This window comes from Cricetulus griseus, chromosome 6 (genome assembly GCF_003668045.3).
Source record: "Cricetulus griseus strain 17A/GY chromosome 6, alternate assembly CriGri-PICRH-1.0, whole genome shotgun sequence".
NCBI classification, from domain to species: domain Eukaryota; kingdom Metazoa; phylum Chordata; class Mammalia; order Rodentia; family Cricetidae; genus Cricetulus; species Cricetulus griseus.
In genome coordinates this window covers 33,200,861-33,227,656 of record NC_048599.1, presented here as the reverse complement: position 1 = coordinate 33,227,656, position 26,796 = coordinate 33,200,861, and the positions used below count along the sequence as shown (strand labels likewise).

The window sequence follows — 26,796 nt, the reverse complement described above, 5'->3', positions numbered from 1 at the left end:
TGTACAGTTTCACTGGATAAGTAAGGCTTTGGAAACTTCCCTGGCCACCTCAGTGCACACCTGTCCCAGCCAGGTCTGTTGCACCATGTGTGTGTACCCATTTCACTTAGAAGTAGGGTATGTGTGGACATTACTGGTTTCTGTGCTGTGTTCTAGGAGGGGAAATTCCAAGCGAGATAGTCTTGGTGATGATTCAGGGCCATGTTGTTATCCTGCCTTTAAATTTTCCTCTGTGTTCCAAAGTGAGCCCAACCCCCAAGCCCCTGGATGATCCGCGCTGTTTACATGCGTCCTTTTACACAAATGAGCTCTGTAAACAGTCACTCTCTGGGCTGCATCCAGTCCCACTGGCTCCTAAGAGGGAAAACAGGGATTTCTCCCTAGTGCCCTGCTGCTGACCTTGCTTGCCTGGGAGGAGAGCTGAGGGAATGCTGACCTCACCCCCTAACAGCAGGATTTCCTGGGACATAGAGAACTCCATTCTTCTGTGATCTGCCATATGAAATCTATAAGCTTTCAGAGCAGATTATGGGGACAACTAATATTGGTTCCTTTTGGACTTCAGCATGGGGTCAAGCAAACACACAAAGCCATCATTATGCTCCCCGGAGTCCTAAGGACCTTCGACGTCAGCTGCTGGCAGAGGGGGTGGGGCAGCGAGGTGGGGCAAAGTCTAGGAAGAGTGCTGGCTGCGGCAGGAAATCGGGCTGAAAGGAGATGTAAGGGCTTTGGTGGGAAATAAATGGCACAATGTTGTTGACGGAAAAAGATCTTGGCAGGAATGTTGTTGTGAGTGTTCTGTGGCTTAGAAAGGAATTTCCTACAGGCTGGACTAACCATTGAAAATGTCTCTACCTTCAGGAGTCCCTGGCGTGCAGTAGAGCCTCGCTGGGGGAAATGTCAGTTTGGACCATGGGCGCCCGCGGTCTGGACAAGCGAGGAAGTTTCTTTAAGGTAAAAGAAAGCCGGACTTGGGATCTCAGCTCTGCTTCCTCTTCGTGGCTGCCTGGGGCGCTGCAAGCACCCGAAGCTTGCAGCTTGGGTGCTTGGAAGCCTGCTGGCTGAACTAGCTGGGGCCAGGGGAGCCTGCCTGACCGAGAGCAGGCTTGGTGCTCACAGCAGCAGGCTGGGGCTTTTGTGATTTAATACTTCCTCACTGGCTCGCGACTGGGGCAGAGATGCCACACTGTAGATGGGACCCTGGAGGGACTCTGTCCCGGTGAACTGTTCCGGTGCTTTCAGCTGGGGAATTTTAGAATGAGAGCTGGACTTTGCTTTCCAGAAAATTAATGGTGTGAGACCAGTGTATTCGCCCGACTGAGTCATTAAAGTGCAGAAGAAAAAGAAAACCTGGACCTCACCATAGACTGATTAAATATTAGTTCTGGTGTGTTTTTCCAAACACTCAAAGGTTTCTTATGGTGGGGCAGCGGTAAGACAAGATTCAAGCTGTACAACTTTTCTGTATCGTGTGGGCATTGCTGGGGCTAAAGTAACTTTCTGGCTAAATGAGGGAAGTTTTTAAAAGGTATTTTATATAGAGTTCCTGTGTTTAAGATTAGTCATTTCTAACATTTATTTGCAAATTAGTTTCCCTTTTGTGACTTTTTGACTTGTTCTTATTGACACTTGAGAACTTTAGAACTACTAAACATAAGCACTTTTCCCTCAGTAATAAAGCAATAAAGTTTCTTTGGTGTTCCTCCTCTGGGGACAAGGGCCATTGTTTGGAACACCTGGCTGTAATACATTTCAAGTGTGCATTTTAAATTCCTTATTCTATTTTTTTTTTAGGGTGGGGGGCATGATTCAGAATTTTGCAAAAATAAATTTGCATTTATTTGAGGGTGCAAGTAAGGCTGCATTTGCTCTTATCTGTATTCCCTGTTTCCAAAGAGATTGTGACTGATGCCATGTTGAATGTCAACTATAGAAAATCTACCAAAAGCCTTGTTGATAGAGCAAAGCTGAGTTTATTACCACCAGGACGATAGTCCTATTGGTGTCTAGGCCACAGGCCACAGGAAGGTGTATTGATAGGCTTTGGATGTCAAGTCCCATGTCCTTTAAGCCACCACTTTCAAGACATAACATGACAGGATTTTAGCAAAGCTTGGTAGGTAGCATCTCTGGGCTGATGGACAGACGTTCCTGAGGGAAGTCTTGTTGAGTAAATCATTGAAAAGCAAGCTGTTTTCCCAAGTGAACAAATTGTCGGGATTTCCTGCAGTAAATAGAAAAGCTATTTATTGGTTTATAGCCTTGACTATGTGGGCAAGAAGAAAGAAGAATTAAGTTGTATTGACACAAATGACCTCCGTTCAGTGCAGATAGTTAAGCTGTGTCCTCATAAGCAATCTCAATTCTCAATAAGTTTACTCAGCTTTCATCAGACCTGTGTAACTTCTCCCCACATGAGACAGATGGGAGGAGGTGAGAGTCCTTTGGTCTCTTGGGGACCTGGAGCTGAACCCCAGGGCCCTAGATTGTGTCTTACACTGAGATATGCTTGCAAAGACAACATCTCAAGCCCTGCTTCATCCCAAAGCATTGCCTAACTTAGCCTAAATATTGGCTAGTCCTTAATTACCACCTTAGGATGTACAGCGAGCCCTGTGGAATCATAGCTTACATAGTAGTTAGACTTCAAAGTCAAGGCGAAAGAAGAAAATAGAGTGAGGTCAAAACTGTGTTTGAAAATTTCTGAGGAGATGTCCTGTTGAAACCAATGAACTGTCCATCTGAAAGTTGGTTTTGGTCAGTTGTTTGTTTGCTTGTTCCCAGCCCTGGGAAAGTGGTGGTTTTCATTTTTAATTTTCAGTAGACCAGCAGGCACAGTAATTGACTTGTAATACTGTCTGATGTTATATGAAGGAATCACCAGGGAAGAGATGGAAGCTAGTTAAGCAATCATGAGTCCTGTTTCTTGACCTCTCCAGGGTCAGACCCATTGGGATATTCTGGCAAAGATGTCTGAACCATTTATTATTATCTATAGTTTTGACAGAGCTTAAATTATATACTTGAAGTTAGATGTTCATGTAAATGGCAGTCACTTTTATTAGGGTTTTTTTTTTTCCCATCCCGTATGTTGACACACATTGTTGATCTGTGTTCTTCACCATCATTAGGCATAGAGTTATCCACAAGGATAAAGTAATACGATTTGAACATTTATTAATAACAAGCTGAAATCCAGTGGCCCATACGATATGCCCTTCTGCACATCCTAGGACTCGTGGGCTCATCCATTATGCCTCATGTTTATTGAGAGCCATGTCTTTTAAGCACCTGTGACTCCACCAAGCTCTAACCCAGGCCAGCTGGAGAAAAACCAAAAGCCACTCCTGACCTCATGGAACTGTTAGTCTGGTGGCAAAGAAGGGTAACTACCAAAATCAGCACACAGTATTATCAGTCATGAAGAGGACAGTCCCTGGGATAAGAAGTAATGGGGCCTCTGAGAATAGGCAACCTACCCTGTGGTTCCAGAGAAATCTCTATTAAGGAAGTGGACATTCACTTTACAGCTGAGACTGGAAGGTAGGAGTGGAGCTAAGTTTCAAATGACGCTTATGCAGTGGTAAAGCACTTCTCCACAGACATCGTAAAGGAGGAGGGTTCTTGGTTCTGATCTGAATTCCCATTAGGCTTATCATCCTTCATGGCTATTAATGCTCTGTGGTTTCGTGCAGAGCTCATTGAAAGAACTCAGCCACCTCATCTTCATCACAGCTCTCCCTACCCAGTGTGTGCTCTAACCAGAGCTACCAACCACAAGTGTCAAGCTTTGATTTGTGGTTTCTCATGTGTCCTGGCTTGGGGGAGCAACTTAGGTTAGAGAACACAAGGCATGTGGAAAAGGCCCAGATGGTATGACGATCCTGGAATAACTGTGGTCATTGTTCCTGTAGGGTCACATCCTGAAAGCCACATAAATCCTGTGCTGGACACGCATGTTTTCCAGTTGTTCACAGCACCATGATTAATTTTCCTTAGCCACCTGTGACAGCCGCTGTCTTCCTGCTCTATAAGGTCATTGTGTAAACATGGGGATTTGGAGAGACATGGAGCCCTAGATAGAGTAACCAGGTATCTGTAGCTAGGTAATAGGTCTGTACACTGGCTACAACCAGATTTGAAGGGAGAATTGGATGGAAGAGTGTATATTAGATGACAGAGTTATGCAAGAAAGTCTCCCAGGCTGAAGACATTCCAGGTGGATCTGATTTAGGAATGTGGATGCTTAGTCATCATGATCCCTTCTTTTTCCGAATCTCACAGCTTCCTCCAAGCTCCCCTACCCAATTCAGGGACCCAGTACTGACAAATCTTTTACAGGTCCCCCAAGTCTATAACCTTCTTCCATAACATCTGCCATCTGCTTAGGACCTCATTCTTTCATGAGTAGACATCATGGATGATGCTCACCATCCAGCTACTCTACCATCAAATTGATCTAAGTTACCTGCTTCAGATCAAGTCAGCAGGCTTTACCTTCACATTCTAGGAACATCAGGTTGTATCTGCTTTTCCCTCAACTCTCTATCACCTGTTCTGATGCAGCAGCATGCGTCTGACACAAAACCTTTGACTGCCAGCCTCCAAGGTTTTCCCTCATACCACCTGTGCTTCTGAGCTATCTTTCCAGGCTGGGTAGACCCACCTTACCCACTGGTCACAGAGCTCACACAGGCTGAGTGAGTGATCTGTCTTCACTTTTATCGGAGATAAAAATCAAAGTAGAAATGGTGTGAGTGTGTGTGTGTGTGTGTGTGTGTGTGTGTGTGTGTGTGTGTGTGAAGTGTAAGTGTGTGTGAAGGGGCTGGGTTGGGGAGCTTGGGAGAAGGCTTGGTTGATAAAGCACTTGCCTCACAAGTATTGGTTCAATCCCCAGAACCCAGATAAAAAGCTGGGTGCACTTTATACACTTATAATTCCAGGGATGGCAAGATGGGAGGCATAGACAGGTAGGTCCCTGGAGTTCATGGCCAGATAGCATCCTATTTGAAAAAGTTCAAGACCAATGAGAGATCCTGCCTTGAAACAAAAAAAAGGAAAGGCACCTAAGGAACAACATCCAAGACTGGCTGTCCCCTGATCTCCAATTTCACCACACACACACACACACACACACACACACACACACACACACACACACACAAACCTGTGTGCACACATAGAAATGGTATAAAAGAAAGGTATAGCTGTGGTTCCAATATAATTCCAGAATTTAAACTTCCATCCACAATTTCAGTTCCATCAGAAGTTTTTCCTGTTCTTTTGTCATTATGACTCATCTCCTAAGAGGAAGTTCTTCACTCACATAGTGAAGAATGATGCCAGAAGGTGACCAGCACACACCACCCACGTGTATAGGAATGCCTTTGAGCTTCCTTGGCTGGCCTACCCTCCTCGCCTGCCAGAACTTGTATGTAGAGTCCCCCAATACTAAGTGTAAGGGACAAGGTGAAAGTTAATCTTAATTAAGCAGGAGGAAAATGTGTTTGGATCACGACCCTGCTCACCTTTGCCTCCCAAGCCTTTTGGACATCCCAGAACCCATCACAAACCAGCTGAGAACCACAGAAAGTATGGCACATTTAGACTTACCTAGCATGTGTAAGACCCTAAGTCCCATCTCACCCTCAGCTGGGTTCATTTGAGGACCCTGATCACTCCAGAGACTCCATTTCAGAGATCCTTCTGTGTGCTTGGTTTGCAGAGGTTAGACCAGGTGCTGAGCTGTGCTTGCCTGTTAGAGATGGAAAACCTGCAGCTACCTGTCATAGAAACCACAGTGGAGCTTTCTTTTCTGGCTTGATAAAGGATGGGGTGGTTTGGCTGAAATCTGGCTCTGCTGAGTGGGTGATTGATTCTCTTCATCTCAACTGAGTCCCCTTGACTGTCAGTCTTTCCTGGACACCTGAAATGCTATTCCGTCTTCAAGAACCCTATCTGCAGAACAAACCCTTAGTCATCCAGAACTGCACCAGTCTCACTGCAGCTTGGACCTCAGTGACTCTCTCTACATTTGAGTTCTCAGAATTGCCTTTGTCTAGCAGTTCATTTCTCCACATGCACAACCAAAGACAATTCACTGTTGCATAGTCATGGAAAGATATGACAGAGGAATGGAAAATGACAGGTAGAAATGCAAACCCATTGTAACCAAAATTGGATGCAGCAGATCCTCTTGTGGATGTGTGGCTGATTTAAAGCCATAGAGGAGAGTGTTAGTGTTCCTTCGACCTCCCTGCATGTCCGCTAGAATGTGACTAGGTTGTATCATCTTCCAGTGTCCATAAAGCTCACTCATATGGTCTATCACCAAATACACCAAAATACCTTGTAGTAGAAACAATGGTGATTAGAAATTTAGTCAGAGTAACAGTTTAGTTGTGATATTGCAAAGCTTTGGTATTTGGCTTCTGATTTCCATAAATACATTTTTTCACAGACTTTCTACAGTGATAGAAAGACTATAGAAATCATTGCCCCATGGAAACATATGCAAGCTACAGATGTAATTTAAGATTTTTCTGGAGCCACATGAAAAATGTTTGATTTTGTTGTGTTTTGTTTAAAAAAAAAACCACACAAGTGAAGTTAATATCAAAAGGCAAGCTTTATTTGGCCTTGTGTATCTACAGGATCTCGTGAAAATAAAAATTGTTTATAAAAATATTTTATTTTGTATTATAATTTTTAATTGGCAATAGTATGTTTTACCAGATATAACATGTCATTGTGAAATATGTGCCAAAACACATTTTTTAAAATCCATCTTGTGTTTTGCACTCAGGCATGTCTCAGCTTATATCAGCTTCATCTTGAGCGATCAACAGCCATACAGGGCTGGTGGCTGCCACAGGGGGCAGCGAAGACTTAATGTTTATCTGGTCTAAATGCCTCCTTTTACAGGTGGGGAAACAGCCTAGAACTAGATATTGTAAAGAATGGGGGTCAGCCTGGCCTGACTTTGCCCTGAGATTTATAACCATCCTGGCAAGAGAAAGGGCAGCCTATGGTGAGACAGGTAGGCCCTTCCCTTCAGCTCTTAAACTGCTGAGACAATGAACCCCCAAGAAATTGGCATTATCCAAGGAGTCTTGTGCTGGGAGAAAGACAAGGATAAAACCTGATGTCTGCCAGAGGAGAAAATTTTACACAGTTCTGACCGGAGCTGAGACAGTGATGTTTTAGGATGGGGGCAACCACACTTTGACCAGAACAGTGTAGCCTCCCAAACCACTTACCCTCCCCTTAAGCATTATCCTCTATTAGGTCATACATGGTCACTGTACTCCTTTATTTTCTCTTATTCAAAATGTTTTTGGTCACAATGGGTAAATCTTACTTTGTTTTCTCTTTAGTCATCTTATTTGAAGACAGTCTAAGCCTGGCTCATTAGGGTCTGTCTCCAGGACCCAAGCTTTGACCCCAGCGATGCTGGAACCTTGATGCTTCCACTCGACATGGTTCAGGCAATCTGACTTATTGACAGGGTTTCTGGATTGCCACTCCATATAGAGCAAGCACAGGGACCGTTATCTCTGGCGATGACACTAATCTGCTTTTTAGGTGTGTAAATAGGTCTCTCACCGTGGTTCCAATGCCTTTAGATCCCAGGTAAGCCCCCATGGTATGCCTCTCCAGCAATGCCATGAACTTTGGAGACAACAGGTGCTGTGTTTGCCAAAAAGCAAAGAGCGCACAGGTAGAGTGGGTTTGCAGGACAGTTTCCAGCACAGTGTGGCCAACAGTGCTAAAGCTGAATGTTGCCTGCTGGTCTCCGTGTATGATTCAGGGGACTTTGTTGTTGCTTTTAAACAAAACAAAAACTTGGAACTGCGTGGTGACAAATATCTAATCCTAGCAAGAGGGCCACTCGAGCACACAGAGTACAAGAACAGCCTGGATAATGTAGACCTAGTCTTAAAAACTAAATAACAAGGCTGAGATAGGTATGGCAGCAGACACCTATGAGATCTAGGTTACTTATGAGGATGTAGCTACAGGACTGCTTGAGCCCACAGATTCAGGGGTAAGAAGGAAGGGGGTGAGAGAGAAGCAGATGGAAGACCTAGGTTCACCTTCCCTTTTTTGAAAATGGAGTGATATCACCTGCCTACCTGGGTTGTAAAATGAATCGGTTCCAGCGTGTACTCTGGAGATATTAACCAATCTATGGCTGTGGAAGCAGTGGTGTTATTGCTGCTTTCTGACACTCTGTTATGAACACACTTCTATGTCAGGACAAAGGGCCATTTAATTATGTTTGTGATGTGAATATCTTGGTTTCTGTCTCTTTTCAGATCTGTGCTGTAGTGGCCTGGGTAATCTGTGATTGCTTTCTCTCTATATTAGTTACGTGGGGGAAATTCTCGTTATTGCTCTCTGTATTTCCAGAGTCATGGCTTATCTCAGAGTCTTGAAGGTACAGGTCGTGGCTAGTACCAGGTTCAGACTTGGCCACTTGATCCTGGCAATAGTTTTGGCAGCCACAGCTTGCATGGAGGAGCTACTGGCCTCTAGTGGTCAGAGGCCAGAAATGCTGCCAAACTTCCCACAGTTCCCAAGATCATTAACCAATCCTACATTTTAGGAGTGCTGGGGTTGAGAGATACTGATGCACACTGTAAATTAGGATATAATCCTTGTCTGGGGTTTCCTAACTGGGTCAAAGTTCCTTCTGGATTCCTTCTGGAATCAAAGAAAATGAAAAGAAGAAAGTATATTCATATATTTAGCACCCTCTGGTCTACTGCTTTTCCAGGGCAGAGATTTTCTTACTGACTTTATGCATAGCTTGGCTAATCCGTGGACTGTAACTCCAAGTTTTCAGGAAATTAGCTGGGTGAGTGAAGAATGTGCAGTGCATATGGGCATATGTTTACAATCCAGGACTCAGGTATCCACCTGTTGGTAATCAGCACCCATGATGGCAGGGCCAGTCCTGGACCCTGAGTGTGCAGTACCTGGGAAGTCCATAACAGTTAGAGAAACCTGGGCTTGAGGGATGGGAGGGGGTGCAGTTCTCCCTGTGGGGTGCTGGGAAGCCTTCTTGGGGAGGTGAAAGGCAGGTTGAACTGTGAGGGAGAAAAAGAGTCAAGAGAACTTTTCTAAACAATGAAGGTGCCAGTGCTGGGGCCTGGAGCAGCATCAGAGGCTCTGCATAGAACCAGGACTCAGGCAGCAGCAAATGAAGAGAGGAGAGAGATGGGGCCAGTTTTGCAGCTGGGTGAGATGATGAGATTCCATTCTTAGTGCAGATAAGAACTGAGGAAGACTTTGAGTAGCCAAGGACAGACGCAGAGTGCAGCCTTTATAAAAGTCACCCCCAAAAGTCAAGGTATAACTATCTTCCCAAATTTCCTCAATGGACACCAGTCATTTGAGACCAGCCTGATGGCCTCTCTAAACATGGTTCTTCATGTGCCTGGCAGGTGTTGCCAGCGATGCCCCCTTTGCCTAAGTTTCCCACCAGCTGATCTTTATAGACCACTTGGAGGGTAACAAAGGAAGAATATTGAAACTCCTGCCTTTTTTTTAAAGGTTGTCCCAGGGCTGGACTGCTTCTCATTCACAGATAACATGTTTGACCCTCCTGAAAAAACTAGCCTCAAACTCTTTGTAGCTGAGGGTGACATTGAACTTCCAATCCTTCTGCCTCTACCTCCTGAGTGCTGGGATTTCAGACGTATCCATTTCACCCACTTTATGTGGTATTGGGGATCAAACCCAGGGCTTCCTATATGATAGGTAAGCCACCTCAGCTATATCCCCAGGCAATTAGTGAATACTTTAAAAAATAAATAAATTCATGAAATAGTGTGTGGAGTGGAAGAGAAACAGCAGGAGATAGGACCAAGTCATTGAGGACAGTCAGCAAACTGCAGCCCTCAAAAATAAAGACTTGTAAGTCAAGCTCTATTTGTATATAGCTGCACACACACACACACACACACACACACACACACACACACACACACACACTCACAGAGAGAGAGATAGAGAGAGAGAGGGAGAGAGAGAGAGTTTTGTATTGTCTAGGTTTCTTCCATACAGTTGCCAAGCTGAGTGGTATCACACTCATTGCCTTCAAAGCCTAAAATATTTACCCTTGGTGGAGAAGTTCACTGAGTCCTGAGATGGCACATGTTTGCATTTTACTGACTTCTCAAAGGCAATTCTTTTCTTGATTATTTGGTTTTGAGGGGTTTTGTTTTGTTTTGATTTGTTTTGTTTTTAGACAAGTTATTTCTAGGTATCCAAGGCTGACTTCAACCCTGCCCTGGTTCCCTGACTCAAAGGTAGTAGTGTGTCATGTCACAAATGAACAAACACATGGGGCTAGAAAGATAGCTCAGCAGTTAGGAGGACCTGTGTTCAATTCCCAGCATCCACAAGGCAGACTCAGAGCTGTGTGTAACCACAGTTTCAGGGGATTTAATGCCCTCTCCTGGCCTCTATGGGCACCAAGCATGAAAGTGGTGCACAGATACTCTTGCAGGCAAAACACTTACACACACACACACACACACACACACACACACACACACACACACACCAAAAAACAAACAACAAAACACAAAAACAAACATATGCCAGGGCCTTTGATCTGCCAAAGGACCAGAGAGTAAGGGCAGAGCTAGAGTGTGGAGCCTGGATTTAGAGTACAGGTCCTTTCTCTTTCCTAAGCCACAGTCCCTCCCTGTAGATTGTTAAAGATTGCTAGGGTGAGTACACAGAGGCTTCAAGCCTGGATGCCTACAGGATCCACATGATAACAGAAGCAAGCAAAGCCAACCCAGCCCAAAAAAGATGAATGACAACTGACATTTGGCCTCAGAATGAAGGACAATAATGAATGGTGGGGGCACAGCAAACCAGACAGTAGACATTCCACCTCAAGGGAGCCATGTGTTTCTTCCCCATATCCAAGTTGTCAAAGTGAGGGCAGAGTGGGTATTCTAGGAAACTCTAGTTTCCCTGGGTCTTCTTGTAGGAGCCACGGTCTAACTGCTTAAAGCTCAAGAGCCAAAACTTGGTACCACTTCTGAGAAGATGATTCACAGATGGCTGAGAAAACTTTCTATTGGGATACTATGAAAGTCATGGCAAAGGTCAAGAAGGGCATTCCAAGACCTGGGAATTGGTCCACAGCAAGGCACCAAACAAAGGGAAGGAGGGGGCCAGTCCACATAGGCATGGAGGTGTTTGAGAGGGATGTTACCTTCTTGGCTCTTGGTGAGTTTAAGTTGAGCAGCAAGTGTGCTAGAAGATCAAGGGACATCCACGACACCCTAAGTCATTGTCTTCCATGTTCGTTGTTTCACATCTGCCCAAGAAGAATAAGGAAACAAAGAGCAAGCAAAGCAAATGTAGATTTATTAAAGAAAGTTCAGAAACAATGGTCAAGAGTGGGAGGATTCCCATGGAGAAATGCTACAGTGCTGCCCTGTCCAGGGAACTTTCATGAGTCTTTTGGTGGGAAATGGATGGAAACAATGGGGATTATTTTTATTGCAATTGGTAGTTTTCGAGATCATCAAAAGCCAAGTCAGTAAGGAATCCTCAATCCTATGTATGATCCCTCGGCCTAACCAGAGAAATGTTCATTCGTTACTCATCCAGTCAGGAGTGGTCACATGCGCTATATGACAAGCTTATGCTCTCCCTTGAGCCCTGGCTTCTTGCAGGAGCTAAATCCTGTCTTACTGTGTTGGTAATTCAGAACACATAATACTGAAGAAATGACTGCTTTGAAGACAACACAGGGGCTTCCATAAGCAATGAAGACGAGGTCAAGGGTCTACTATCACCCAAACAGTTGCATAGCAGTGTGAAGGCTGGTGGTCCCCAGAATTGCATCTGATGCAGGCACTATTGCATGATTCATTCTCTGGTGTGTTTGAAAATTAATTAATATAAAATATTATATATATTATTGTTATATATATATAATTATATAAATAATATAAAATATATATAAAATTAATATAAAAATAGTACTTCAAAAATAAAGAAGACAACAACACAATGACCCAGTGCTGAGATTTGTAAGTAGCTAGAAGTCTAGATTGGTGTATAAATTTCCCGAGGTTTTTTTTTTTTTTCATGTAATATCTTTTTATTTAAATGTTAAAACAGTTTTTAAGCGTGGACAACAGGAGAAGCCCATGTGAGTCCAGATGCACAAGGTCCCATAGTTTACCCAAAAATGACCTCTGACCTATGACACTGGAGCTGCTGTGACTGTCAGCTTCTGGGGGAAGGAGCTGTAAGGAGGCTAACGGCTGCTCCCAGGGCTGTTCCCAGGAACTGCATGAGGCTCTCAGCAGCGAAATAAACTTCCTGGCTTCTCTGGCTTCCAGACAAGCCTCAGCCCCAAGCAGAGGAGAGGAAATGCCCACCAGCCAGTGGGGACGTACAGATGCAGGGGAGCTGAGCTGGAGAGAACGAGGGTGGTGTGGGCTTGCACAGCCTCCGGGTCTGAAACCTGTGGGCATTTTCCCACCTTCTCCAGTCCCACAGCAGTTTCAGAACTCAGAGTCCAAAGTTACTTTAGTGCCTCAGAGCTGTGTGTGGCCTGCTTCATGAAAAGGCCCCGGCTTGGTCAGTCCGTCATTCCCTGCTACGCCACTCCTCATATCCTCTCAGAGCCTCAGTTTCTTCATCAATAAAGTGGGAGTAACAGCAGTCTCTGCTCCATGGTGCTCAAGGGGACATGTGAATTGAGTGGGATGGTGGATAGTGCCCGCTGTAGATGTGGCCTCACACTAAGGGGAAGGAAGCTGTTGTCAGTTGGAGCTAGTTAACTGGGTGTCTTTCCTTCTTGCTTTCGTCCCTCCCTGCTTGCCTTCTTCCCTCTCTCGCTCCCTCCTTCCTTATTTATTTTGACAAGGTCTCATTGTGAAGCCCAGCTAGCCTCAGACTCCCAGAGAGCCTGCCTCAGGCTCTTGAGTACAACACTGATCACAGACTCGAACAACCAATGGTTAACTATTTATAAACAGAGTTCTTAGGACATGCCTAGCTTAAAATTACTTTATCTCTGTGGCTTCAAAAACTGTTTTGTTGTTGTTGTTGATGATGATTGATGATGATGATGATGGTGATGATGACATTGTTGTGGACACAGGGCCTCATTTGGTGCAGGTTGGCTTTGAACTCACTGGGTATTGAGGATGACCTTGAAGTTATGACTTCCTGCCTCCACCTCCTGAGAGCTGAGATCACAAGCCTGCGCCACCGCACCCGGTCTGTGTAGTGCTGAGGATGAAGTCACAGCTTTGTGCATGTTGACAAGCATGCTACAACTGAGCTATATCCCCAGCGCTCAAGCAGTCTTGGCTGTTTTTTTGATTTTGACTATTTTGTTTTGTTTTGTTTCTGAGACAGGGTCTGCCGAGATAGCCCAAACTAGACTTGATATCGTTGTGTAGCCCAGAATGGCCTCCAACTTCTAGCAGCTTCGTTGGTATGAGAGTCAAGTGTCATGATGCCCAGCTCAGAGTGTGCTTTTTAACCTTCCTGTGCCTGAGATGTCCCTAAAGTCAGGACAGTGTGATCCTGTCTCCACCCATCACATCTGTAGTGCTGTGGCTTCAAAGCTTGGTGAAAGTCATCCAAGAAACATTGTGTTCTCTCCTCTATATGTACGGGCTTTATAAAAGGTTTGAATAACAGAGAGGTGATTAATACTAATCCTTGGGTAAATAAATGAATGTTGCAAAGAACAGCTTCTCACCATCAGGAAGTTTCATGAGGGTTGAGAAAATGTCAGGCAACCCAGAGCCATCTTCATTTATTTGTTCACTAACTCAGCCTTCTAGTTTGAACTTTCAAAACTCTTCCAAATCAAACAGGAGAGGTGGTAATTACAGACAGCAGGATCTGAAGGACACACTTCCATTCAGAAACAGTGGCTGTGTGTTGCATGCCTACTATTCTATTTGAAAAGAGCTGACTTAAGGGACAAGTGATGGAAATTACAGACAGGATGCAACATGTCTACCCTCTGGGTTTCAGAGTCAGTCTACTGAAGGAAATAGAACAACCTGTCACCATAACAGCATGGCTTCTGGTTTACTAATCTTCAAGCCTGGATGTCCCCTGCCATGTCTCCCAGCTTACAAACTCAAACTCAAAAAGTTCCAGCTCAGTAATCACTATTTATATGGAACTAAATTTTAATTTTTTTACTCTTTATTCTTACCTCTGTGTTTGTATTGTGGAGGCCAAAAGTTGGTAATTGTTGTTGCTTTGTTTGTTTGTTTGTTTGTTGATTTTTTCCAAGACAGGGTTTCTCTGTGTAACAACCCTAACTGTCCTGGAACTCATTTTGTAGACCAGGCTGGCCTTAAACTCGAGGAAATTCACCTGCCACTGCCTCCTGAGTTCTGGGATTAAAGGTGTGTACAACTATGCCCTGCTCACCTTTTTTTTTCCTAAAAAAAAGAGTGTCTCACTATGTAGTCTTGACTGCCCTAAAACTCACTATGTTGACCAAGCTGGCCTCAGATTCCCAGAGAGTCTTTTGCTTCTGCCCCCTGAAGTCCTGGGATTAAAGGTATGTACCACCATGTTTTGAAACAGTGTCTAATTGAACCTAATATCTAGACCAGCTGGCCAGGGAGCCTGCTCCCTCACACTGCCCCCCTCATCTTCTCCCACCTTCACACTGGGATTTTTAGATGAGTGTTGGGGATCTAAACTCAGGCAGCTCATGCCTGCTCAGCAAACACTTTACCCACGGAGCCACCTCTCCCATCCCACTAATAAAAGTTGTATATTTCTCAAATGACACCAAAGTTAACAATATAGTGACATGGAAAGTCACTCCTTCTGGAACCACTGACAGCCAAATCCTCTGGGTGAGGTCGGTAAAGGCAGATGTTTATGCTGGGTGTGGTGGTGATGTACACCTGTAATCTCATCTTTAAGGAGGTGGAGGCAGGAATATCAGGAGTTCAAGGTCATCCTCTTTGGCTACACAGTGGATTTGAGACCAGCCGTCATAAACAAAACAAACAACAACTACAAATATGCATGTGTGTGTATGTGTGCATATGTGATTATATATTTGGTATGCATGCATATATGCATGTGTATGTGTGTGTCACTGTGTGACTGTATATGTATATGTCTATATGTGTGTGAATGTATGTGTACATAAATAAGTCAGTGTGTATGTATGTAAATGTGTATTGTGGTATATGTGTGTACATGTGTTTGTGTCAGTGTGTATGCATGGGAGTGTGTGCAGGTGTGCACTCATACACACTCTGCTGTGCACTAATGTTCTCACACACTCAGTGGCTGTCTCCACCAGTGGCATGGGCTGACTTTGACTGGGGCCTTATGCCCACAATGTGCTGGACATATTCCTCACAGTAGCTCCCTTCTTTCCCCACCAAACTACCACTGTCCATTATCCCTCTTCAGGTAAGCAAACTGAGGCATAGGCCAGTTACTGTCTTGCCCCAGGGGTCCTACAGGAGCAAGAGCCAGAGAATGCTTCAAACCATAGCTGTGGGTCCCAGACTCTTCAGGAAACTAAAGGTTAACCTCTCCCTGGAACAAGAAGTCCTGCCTGGTGGCCACTGGCACTGGTCACCATGCCCCAGAACTGCCAGTCTGAGCAGGAATGGGTGTGCCTTCCAGAGCAGCTGGCCTCACTTCCACTGTTCAAGTTTACGTTATTACAGATTTTGAGGGCAAGGAACAGAACTGACAGAACTTTCCAAAAGAAAGAGCTCCCAACAAGAATGTGCAAAGTGAGTTTTGGAGACACACTAAAAATTAAAGAAATGGTTCCGGGCAGCCTGCTGTCAACCCTGGGTGCATGGCTGAAAGGAGTTTTCATTTCCTGAGAGGGGAGTGGTTTTTACTGATAGAGTTTTAAATTTCATAAAAGTTGCTGTCATAGCATGACAATTCCTGTAAAAACCCATTCATTACCCTAGTTCCAGCTCCCTAATTGCTTACACTTGTCCCTACTTGCTCTACCACTGTCTTCATAAATACACAAGAGTGTAATGGTATCAGGGTGTGTGTGTGTGTGTGTGTGTGTGTGTGTGTGTGTGTGTGTGTGTGTGTGTGTGTATGTCTGTGTGATTTTCTCTTTCTATAAGGAATAGCATACACACAGTAGCATATTTTCTGAGCCACTTGAGAATATATTGAAGGAACCCCAACTATGTAGCTCTAAATCCTGAGAACAATGGCATTTATTTATTTACTTATTTATTATTTTAAGGCAAGATGTCACTGTGAACCTAAGCTGTCCTTGAATTCAAAATCCTGCTGTCTCTGCTTCTAGATTTCTTGGAGTGCAGATGTGTGCTACCACATCTGGCTATAAACTTTGTTATTTCAACATGGTCCATGGTGAGACCAAGAAATGAAATATTGATCAAAGAACCTTCTCTAGCCCATCTTCTGGGTTTGTTGATGGCGCTAGCTGTCCTTAACTGTTTTTCCATCTTCCTAGATCCACGCAGGATCTCCCACAACATTCATGTATCATGAGTCTTTTATCTCCAAATGATTCTGTTGCATTTGTTTTGTTGATTAAATGTTTAATTTCCTACTGAGATGCCATGTGTTATAGAAAGTAATCCCATCGATGTCCAGTCTAATGAATTTTCACTCAGTCCATATACTTGGTACTGATTTTAAATGGTGTTTATGTGAAGCCAAGAAATAAATGTCACGACTCTTAGAACAGCCCATTGTCATGAGTGAGTACAAGAACTGGTGGCATGGTTCACTGTTAGCAAGCTTCCCAGTGTGTGCAAGTGCCAAAGTTCTGTCTCTGTTATCACCTGTGTGATGATTCATTCTCAGTGTCAACATGGCTGAATTTAGAATCTTTAGGACATTAGAATGCACTGGTCTCTGAGGGCATTTCCAGAGGATTAACCGAGAGGGAAAGACCCATCTTATGGGCTGGAAGCACAAGAGGAATGAAAGGGGACAAGGGATAAGGGAACAAAGGCTAGTACCTACCCCCTCACCACTCCATGCCAGCTTCCTGTTTCCTGGTTCATAATGATATGGGCTGCTGTGTCGGCCATGACTTTCCCAATACAGCAGACTGATCCCTCTGGAGCTGTGAGCCAAAATCAATCCTTCTTTCCACAAGATGTTTCTCCAGTCATTTTGATCACAGTGATAATAAAAATGATCAATACAACTAAAAACTAAACAAACAAAAAAACATGAGTGAGCCTAATGTGTGGATGTATAACCAGCCAGCCATGGCCTTGGGACCACACAATGGAGGAAGGCTATAGTCCTCTGAATAGCATGTCAGAATTTACTTTTTGGGTTGACTATTATTCCATTTTATTCATATACCACATTTTGTTTATGTGTTCTTCCATCTGTGAATGGAAGACTTGCTTCCAACTCTGGGCTGTTGTGTATAGTGATGCTATGAACAGGAGTTGGACTCGTATGGCAGCTTGCACCTATTTCTGACTATCCGCTCTGAGTGTTTTGATAGTTAGATTAAGCTAAGCATTAAGAACAGATCCCAAGGCTCAGCCTCAGGTCCAAGAATCTTTCTCAAGTATGTGTCAGCTTGAGTCAGACAAAAGTCATCTGGCTTCAGAAAATTTTCTCAGTGGAAGTAAAATGTTGTAAACCAGAATAAAACTGGGGCTTCTCACCCTTCCCCATTGACACAAGGAGAGAGGTATGGGGTTTGCGCTTGTCCAGGTTGGTCATCTCTGCTATATCAGATGGGCCCTCCTGGGATATCCCAGCCCAGCTGCTTGATTCCAGAAGGCTAGTCACAGTAGAAGGATCCTGGCTTTGTCAGCTGGCATGCAATCCCACACTACTCTGCTGACTGTGAGTAGTAGGCTTTGCCTCACTGTCCTGGCTAGATGATGCCCCAGGAAATAGAAGCATCAAGGTATAGGAAAGCATTTTATCCCCAGCATCTGAGTGTGTCCCACACAAAGATGACCTCATCCTGTGTGCAAAGAATCAATGAAAAGGAGGGAGCCTGTTACTTCACAATTGGGATTCTGTAGGACTTGGCCTCAGGACCACAGCATGGGTTTATAAAAAAACAAACAAGCAAACATCTATTCAGTAGCAATGGCAAACTCCCAAGAAAAATGGTCTTCTACTATATATGTTTTTTTGTTGTTGTTGCTGTTTTTTAATTGTAGCTAAGCATGTGTAACATAAAATACATAACTTTAGCTCTTCTAAAATGTGTACTTCTGTGGTATTAAGCACATTTACATTATTGTGCAACCATTGCCACCCTTCAGCTCTCAAACTCTTTTCATCTTGCAAAACTGAAACTATTGTCACCAAACTGTCTTCTGTTTCCTCTCGTCTTGGTCACCACCATTCTCTCTGCTTCTGTGAATATGACCACTTTAGGTTCCCCTGTAAGTGGGCTATGATATTTATCCTTCTCTCACTGACTTGTGTCACTTAGCATAATATCCTCAGGATCCGCTAATGTTGTAGCCTGCATCAGAGTGTCCTCCCATATTGAGGATTAGAATAATGCTTCATCATCACACTGTACTGACCCATCGCTCCACGCATAGATAATTGCAGCATTTCCATCTTCTGATGGTCACGAACACTTCCACTGTTCACTCTGCAGTCTGCATCTCATTTTTAAAGAATGCTATGCATTTCTCTTGCCCCCAAATGGGAATAGTAAAACTCTGATTGAGGAACCCACTCACTTACAAGGAGCATGAAGCAGTATGTTGTGTTTGTTGGGCCTGTGTTGAATTAAATGGGACCGAAGTTGAACCCAAGTTGCTATTTTGAAATGAAAATCCCAGTGTTTGCTGGCTGGGAGGGGTGAAGTACTTAGGATGTGTGCCATTGATTCAGGAACCAGCCCTGAGATTCTAAAAAAACTTCCATATTGTTTTCCATGATGGCTATACTAAACCATATTCCTGTAGGTGGTCAATAAGAACTGGTGTAGTCTCCAGATCCAGGACAGCTACCCTTGTTGTTTTGGGGGAAGGGGTTGTTTTTATTTCTAGCGGCCATTCTGATTGGATAACGTAAACTCACTCTGATTCTCAATTCCCTGATAATTAATGATGTTAAACATTGTTCTTATATGTCCATTGACCACTTGTATATTGTGGTTTAGAAACATATCTATTTGGGTCCCTTGCTCATTTAAAAAAAAAATAATGCTGCTTTTCTAGCTGTTGAGTAATTTCAGTTTCATATAGATAGATAGTCTGTCTATTAACCCTTTACCCTATTCAAAATTCAAATTCTTTCCTCATTTCCTTTGTTGTGCAGATTTTTAGTTAGATGTAACCCTATTTTGTATTTCTTTTTTTCTTTTTTTGCCTTTGTTGTCTGTGGTTTTTGAGATCCTGTCCAAAAATATGTGTGGCCTGAAAAATGTGATGGAGAAATCACCTATGCTATCATCTAGTAGCTTCATAGTTTTGGTTCTTACACTTAAGTCTTTAATTATTTGAGGTCATTTTTACATACAGTTAAAGCTGGGAATCTAGTTTCATTCTTGGGCATGCAGACACCCAATTTTCTCAGCACCACTCATTAAACTGCCCTCTGCCACTCTGAAGTTCTGTCGGCATACTACTCAAAAATCAGTTTTCTGTAAGTGTGAAGGATTATTTCTGTTCCCTCTATTCTGTTCCATTGGCCTATGTTACTGTATTTATGCTAATGCCATACAGTTCTGGTTTCTGTAGCTTTGTCGAATATTCTAAAGTTTATTTGTCTGATGATTTTAGCTTTGTTCTTCTTGCTCGATTGTTTTTTTATTCAGTGCATTCTGGGTTCAAATGAATTTTAAGATTTCTTCTATTATTATGAAAAGGCCATCAGAATTTTAACACAGATTGCCTTGAATTCATGGATTACTTTGGATGGTGTGGATATTTTAACAATATAAATTTTGTAATTCACAAGTATGGGTTAGCTTTTCATTTATTTGTGTTTTTTCTTCCATCATTGTTATATAGTTTTCTCTGTAGATATCTCTCCCATTCTTGGGTATATATCCAAAATATATAATCTCAGTATGTCCAAGAGATGTGTGTTCTCCCATGTTTGCCGCATCACTATGCATAATAGGCTGAAGAACCAAACTACTCTAAGTGGCAATGGGAAGATGGATAAAGAAAAGCTTGTACAGTGAGCCCTGTATTCATATTTGTGCCTTTCACATCTATGAATTCAAACATTAATGAAAAATATCAAGGGAACAATTACATCTGTGCTGAGCATATATCAACTTTCTTGCCATTATTTCTGCAATGACACAATATAAGAACAACTTCCCCAGTGCTTACACTGTATGGGGAATTATAAGTGATCCAGGGATGATTTAAGATGCGTAGGAGGATTATAACAAGAGTCTGTTGGTTTAAGATATCTTTATTCAGATAAACACCAGCCAAATACAAGCCAGAGCGTGCCAGGGGCATCAAGGCAGCCAATCCAGAGAGAAGGGGCCCCCATGTGCCTGCAGCCCCTTAAGAACCTAATATGTGTCATCCTGACCTCACCTTGACATGCCCTGACAGGCATGGTCAGGCACACCTGTAGCCAGCCCTTAGGAGGCATGTTACGGTGTCTCCCTACAGAGGATTGCATAGGTAATATGAAAATCCTACACCATTTTATGAAGACAGATATGAGAATTCAGTACCCAGGGGTCCTGAGACCCATCTTGTTTAGGGGGTGGGCACAGGAAGCTCAAGTTTGGGAACAGGAAGTGAGGCAACAAGGAGAGGCAGCCAAGATCATCTCAGCCAATCTCAGAGGCTCTGGGAAGCTGTGAGCTGCTGAGGAAGCTGGCTCATTCCTGCACCAACTCCTGACTCCCCAGCTGAGAGCTCTCCTGGGCTATTGACTCTCCAATGTTTGGGGTTGTTCTGTGCAGAGACTTCAGGTACTTGCTATAGAGAAAAATGGCACAGTAAGGGGGCAGTGACTTGTGGGGCCTATGCAGGCACCAGTAGTACCTGCTATGAAAGTCCTGTCTGAAACAGCCTCCAGGGACTCAGCAGCTTCCCTGCCAGGAACAAGGCCTTTGTGTTGCACTAAGTTTCACATCTTAGTGATTCATCCCCTGGGGTTGCCGATCATTTGCCTGAAAATGAGAATAGCTGTGCTGCGCATTTCCTTAAAGAACAAATTCTGCTTTCAGCATCTCCCCACCTCACCTTTCTCCAAACTGGGAGTATGTGCTCAGAAGGCATGATCATCCTGAGCTTACAGATCCCTGTTGCCATCTCCCTGTTGCCAAATTCTCATCCTGATGTTGCAAGTTGCAGGTTCATGCCTCCACTGTAGTTCTTCCCCTTTGAACATTCGGGCTATTCTTTTTATTACAATTATTGTTAAAACCTGAACCACAGATACCGCAGTTCCCATTGGGGAGCAGCAGTGCTCTTGAGTTCACATTTCATGTGCTATTCTGGCAGACCACTCCCGGGAGATGGTCATCCACAGAAAGCCTACAGCCAGCAGGTCTGGTTGGCCCGGCACACTCTCTTCCCACCCTGAACCCATACTGCTCACGATTCACTTTGCATCTCCAAGGTTCCGTGGAGTGTGCGGCAGTTTTATGTAATCATGTGGAAAAGGTTGGCATCATGGGTGCTCCCAGTGTCATTGAAGCAGTGACCTCTTTATTGAAGTTATCCTGGACCACATCCCACATAGCTCAGGCTGGGTTAGAAGCATCTGGGGAATTGATACTGTGCTCACAGACAATGATGCTTAGTGAGTTTAAAATTATAGGGATTTGGCGTGGGTTGGGTAGAACCAATGAGGCATGAGGAAAATTAGAGTTTGCTCATATTTTTTAACTAGGGAAATGTATGTTCTACATAACTAATGCTTGAAATAAAGAATGTGAGTCCATATTAAAGTCAACCCTGGTATGTAATTAAGATTCATGAAGGAAGGAAGAAAGGAAGGAAAGAAGGAAGGAAGGAAGGAAGGAAGGAAGGAAGGAAGGAAGGAAGGAAGGAAGACAAGAAAAAGGAAGAAGGAAGGGAAGACAGAGCTTAAAGCTAGGTGTGGTAGTGCAGACCTGTGATCTCAGCGCTCAGGAAGCTGGGATATAGGCATCCCAAATTCCAGGGGAGCCTGGGCTGCATTGCAAGTCCAAATGAGTTTGGGTTGTATAATGAGACCATGTCCACGAGAGATAGGTGAATACCCCAGTGACTAGCAACTAACTCCCTGGCTCCAGGGAAGGGAAGAAGATGACTAGCTCTACTATGGCTGCTGACAGAACATCCTAGACTGTTTATCAAGGCCTGCACCAATACAGAAACCTGGTGTTTCCATTTGCATAAGGCAGAATTATAACCCTCTGACTGAAGTACTAAATAGCAGAGACCAGGGGCTCTGAGAACATAACCAGTTAATCCTTCTGCTGTGCAGGCCAGGCTTGCTGTGTGTCTCACCCACTGAATAAGTTCTTTGCTAATGAAGATATCTGTTTATTCTTTGAGGAAAAAGAAAGTGAATCAATTTAGAAATGTTTACTACAATATAATAAGGGAAAAGGTCACCACCTGTACTGTGTTGGGCCTACAGTTGGCCAACAGAAATGAGCCCAGAGAACAATGAGTGTCCAGGTTTTTGCTTAATTTATAATTTTTTGTTATATATAGTGTTTTGTTAATTTATAATTCTATTACAACATTCCATACATAAACACACACACACACACACACACACACACACACACACACACGCACACACACACAAACACACACACACAAACACACACACACACACACACACACACACACACACACACACACACACACACACACACACACACACACACATATATATATATATATATATATATATATGGGCTCAGAGGACACATATTGTTCTCAGTGCCTTTATCTTAGTACCAGGTCCGCCATTTGTTGGCTGCATAGTATTCTTTTATGTTGCTCTACCACACCATTTATCCAGGTCCACAGTTGCTAGACATCGAGGCCTTTTTCCATCAATCAGTGTTATAAATGACGCTTCGAGAACATTCTTTCATGTGTCTTTCTTTGGGTCAATTCCTTGGGTTGGAAACATCAAATCCAATAGGTTTCGTATTTAAAATGATGACCTATGTGTTTTAGATTGCCTTCAGGAAAGAGTGAGTCAGTGAGTCAGTCATTCGTTTTCCTCTGGTGCTTGGAGAAAGCTCAGTAAAGACAGCTGCTCAGTAGGAAGTCAAAAAAAAAAAAAAAAAAAGGAAGTGAGTGTGACACCACCATACTCAGGGAAGGCCCAGTGGGGCATCTGGGGACACCACATTTAAGTTAGAAAGAGCATCAGAAGCCTGCTCAACTCCTTAGTCTATGAGGAAACTGAAGTCTCTAGAGTTTAAGCCACCCCCTGAAATCACACCCCAAGACCCAGGCTGTACCACTTGGAACTGAAGTTATTAATGGTTGTGATTCACCATATGGCTGCTAAACCCAGGTCCTCTGCAAGAACAGCAGGTGCTTATAACTGCTGAGCCATCTCTCCAGCTCCAAATCCACAGCTTAAGCTGTTTCTGGCTAGCAAAAACTATTAAGTGAAGAGTCAATGTAAAGCCAGTATGGTGGTACATTCCAATAGTCCCAGCACTTGGGAGACTGAGGCAGGAAGATCCTAAGTTGGAGGTCAGCCTTGGCTACATACTGAGACCCTGTCTCAAAAAAACAAAGAAACAGGGCTGGAGAGAGGGTTCAGTGGCTAAGAGCACTGGCTGCTCTTCCAGACTCTTCCAGAGGACCTGGTTCAATTCCCAACACCTACAACTGTCTGTAACTCCTATATCTGACACCTTCATTTCTAGATCCGACACCTTCACATGAACAGACATACATGCAGGCAAAACACCAATGCCCATAAAACAAAAATAAATAAATTATAAACAAACAAAGGGACATAACACATATAAAAGGCAAACGTAATCAGTGCATGAAAAAGCACTCTTCCTACTTCTTTCTTCTTCACCCTTGTCCCTCCCCACTTTGCCTCTCCCCTATTCCTGAACCCTTTTCCTCCCCTCTCTACTTCCTCCTCCCTCCCTCCCTCCCTTCTTTCCTTCCCTTTCTTTCCTTCTTCCTTTCCTCTTTGATACAGTGTATCCCAGGCCAGCCTCTAACTTGTAATCAATCCCCATGCCTCAGCCTCCAGAGAGCTGGGATTACAGGCATGCATCACTGTACTGTTCCTAAGAATAGCATCTTGAACTAGCTTTAATATCTCTGAGTCAGTGTGTGTGTGTGTGTGTGTGTGTGTGTGTGTGTGTGTGTGTATGTGTGTGTGCCAATTTGATATCGCCAATGTTTAACAATTATTTGGCCCATAAACAGCATGACTCCATACAGTTCAACCTAATACAAAACTTCTTAAAGAAAGTAAAAACTAAAACTATTGATGTTCTGTTTTCTATTTAACAAATAGATCTTTCCCAAGTTAGAGTCTGGGCCTTCATCCAAATTAGAGCCAAACAAACTGATAAGCAAGATGGCATGAGCTTGACTCTTTGGTGCCCACTGGCAACTTTGTCTGTTTATTACATTTTTATTTATTGTATGTGTATGAATGTTTTGCCGGCATGTATGTCTTCATACCACTTGCATGCCCAGTTACCCACAGAGACCAGAAGAGGGCGTCAGACCCTCTAGAACTGGAGTTACAGATAGTTGTGTGCTGTCATGTGGGTGCTGGGAATCAGACTCACATCCTCTAGAGGAGCAGCCAGTGCTCCTAACCACCAAACTGTCTCCAGCCTCACCCCACCCCTCAAGCGTCACTTTGAAAGAAAACTTTTTTCTCCAGTTTTGCGTTGGTCTCTTAGCTATAGAAATAGGCTCTGAGGGCTGAACCGGTGTGTCGATGGGGAACCTCGATGTTAACTCTGAAAGTCCTCAAGCTGCTTTCTGACTTTCTGATGGGCTCATCTGAAGGCTGGAAGGCCTGGTGGAGTCATGCTAGGTTTTCATTTTCATTTCCTGGGCTTTCTGTTTCCTACAAGGCGCCTGTGCACTGTGCAAATATCTGCTTGCTCAGACTTCCAGCTCAGCCACAGAGGCCTGGGCGTGCCCACAGTAGCAAAAACACTGGATTGGGAAACAGGGCCGCTATCCTGTCAGTCGGGGCCAGTTTTGTATCCCCAAGATGCTAGTCCTGCAAACAGTGTGTCTGTTACTAACAAGGCAACCAAACAAGTCACTGGTACTTAACTCTTTCACCTGCAGGCCTCTTCATCCTGAGCTTCATAAATCGGTATCTCAGATCTGAGATTGCAGGATTTCAGAGTCTGAAATCCTATGTAGCTTATACTCCATGGTATGTGCAATTCCTGGGGGTCTGCGACATATGAGTGCATCTTATAATTGAAAATAACTTAGATTTGATGGAATATATGATAACTTATATCTTCCTGATTCAATTCCCAACACCAAAAACTAAAAAAGTCTAAACTAAAACACCCAACACTAAAAAAGTCTCACTCCATATACAACCCAGGCTGGCCTGGAACTCACTATGCGCCTTTCTAGTCTCAAAGTCAAGATCTTCCTGCCTCTGTCTCCAGAGTGTTTCTGGCATTACCTGGCTTATGAGCACTTCCTGGAAATATAAAACAAAACATACAAAAGCTTAAAATTCAATTGCTAAAGCAAACTGGTGCTGTAGAAAAAGTGAAAACACCTAGAATTGCATTCTTCAGAGTGCGGTTCTGTACAGGTCACTGAACCTGAAAACATAGCCATGGGCTGAAATGAGGAGCCATCTGGGACCTCTGAGGGCCAGGGTTCTAGCAGTAGCACTGAGTCTGTGACACCCCTAGTCATACTCCTCCCAACTCCACCATATTGGTGAGCCATGACTGGCAACATGGAGCCAATTGTGGTCTCTTTGACCTGTTGGCACATATGGCTTATAATTCAGTTACTGGGAGAAGCATGTTTTAAAGTAAATGGTAGCACATGCAGTAAGAGCTTCTACTTTGTGGCGGTAAAGAAAGGAACAGACGTGAGCATAGTGCTTTAAAAATTCTTTAGAGCCCGGCCGGGGTGGCTCACGCACTTGGTGGAGGGTGGGGGGGGGGTGGGCAGAGGCAGGTGGATCTCTGTGAGTTTGAGACCCGCCTGGTCTAAAAGAGCTAGTTCCAGGACAGGCTCCAATGCTACACAGAGAAATCCTGTCTCAAAAAACCAAAATAATAACAATAATACTAATATAAAAAATTCTTTAGCTTAGCTTAAAAAATAATGGTTTCATTGTGGCATTAAATGCATATGTATATATTGTTGTATTTTGTACATGCGACCCTCCACTATTCTCCCTTTTTCCTCCCCTCCCCTGCCTGCTAGTCCCTTTCCTCAATCTAGATAGTCCCCCTTCTGATTTCATGTTCCATATGTATGTGGAGTTAGGGATGGGTTGGTGGATGGATAGATAGATAGATAGATAGATAGATAGATAGATAGATAGATCTAGATTATACTGTGTAGTGTCTCCCTTTGGACCTCTTCTGTACTCTCATCATTGTCTGTTTTACTTTCATGTCACACAAGTACATGATGTGTGTGTATACATACATGCACATACATATTTGTTTTGAAATCTAAATTCCACATATAAAAGATGGGAGTCATGCTCTAAGTCTTCAGTAGACTCTTTTTTAGATAGCACAATTTCTCCTACTTCCCCTTCCTGTCCAGCTGAGGATGAAGAACCAGTCAGAGCCCTAGCTCCTCATTGTCCTGGTTTACC

General features: G+C 43.6%; 1 protein-coding gene across 5 annotated transcripts in view; it reads left to right on the top strand.

The window, feature by feature from the left end:
* The window catches only part of Rin2 (Ras and Rab interactor 2), a 208,223-nt gene that overhangs the window by 109,825 nt on the left and 71,602 nt on the right, over positions 1-26,796 (top strand). For 3 of the 5 annotated variants that reach the window (XM_027421601.2, XM_035446250.1, XM_027421602.2), the window contains one exon: positions 862-954. In XM_027421601.2, the coding sequence (XP_027277402.1) occupies positions 898-954 (57 nt within the window). In that variant the 5' untranslated portion in view covers positions 862-897. Of the gene's footprint in view, positions 1-324; positions 720-861; positions 955-26,796 lie in introns of those variants that run through there. The other 2 variants (XM_027421605.2, XM_027421603.2) reach the window with 2 other exon arrangements.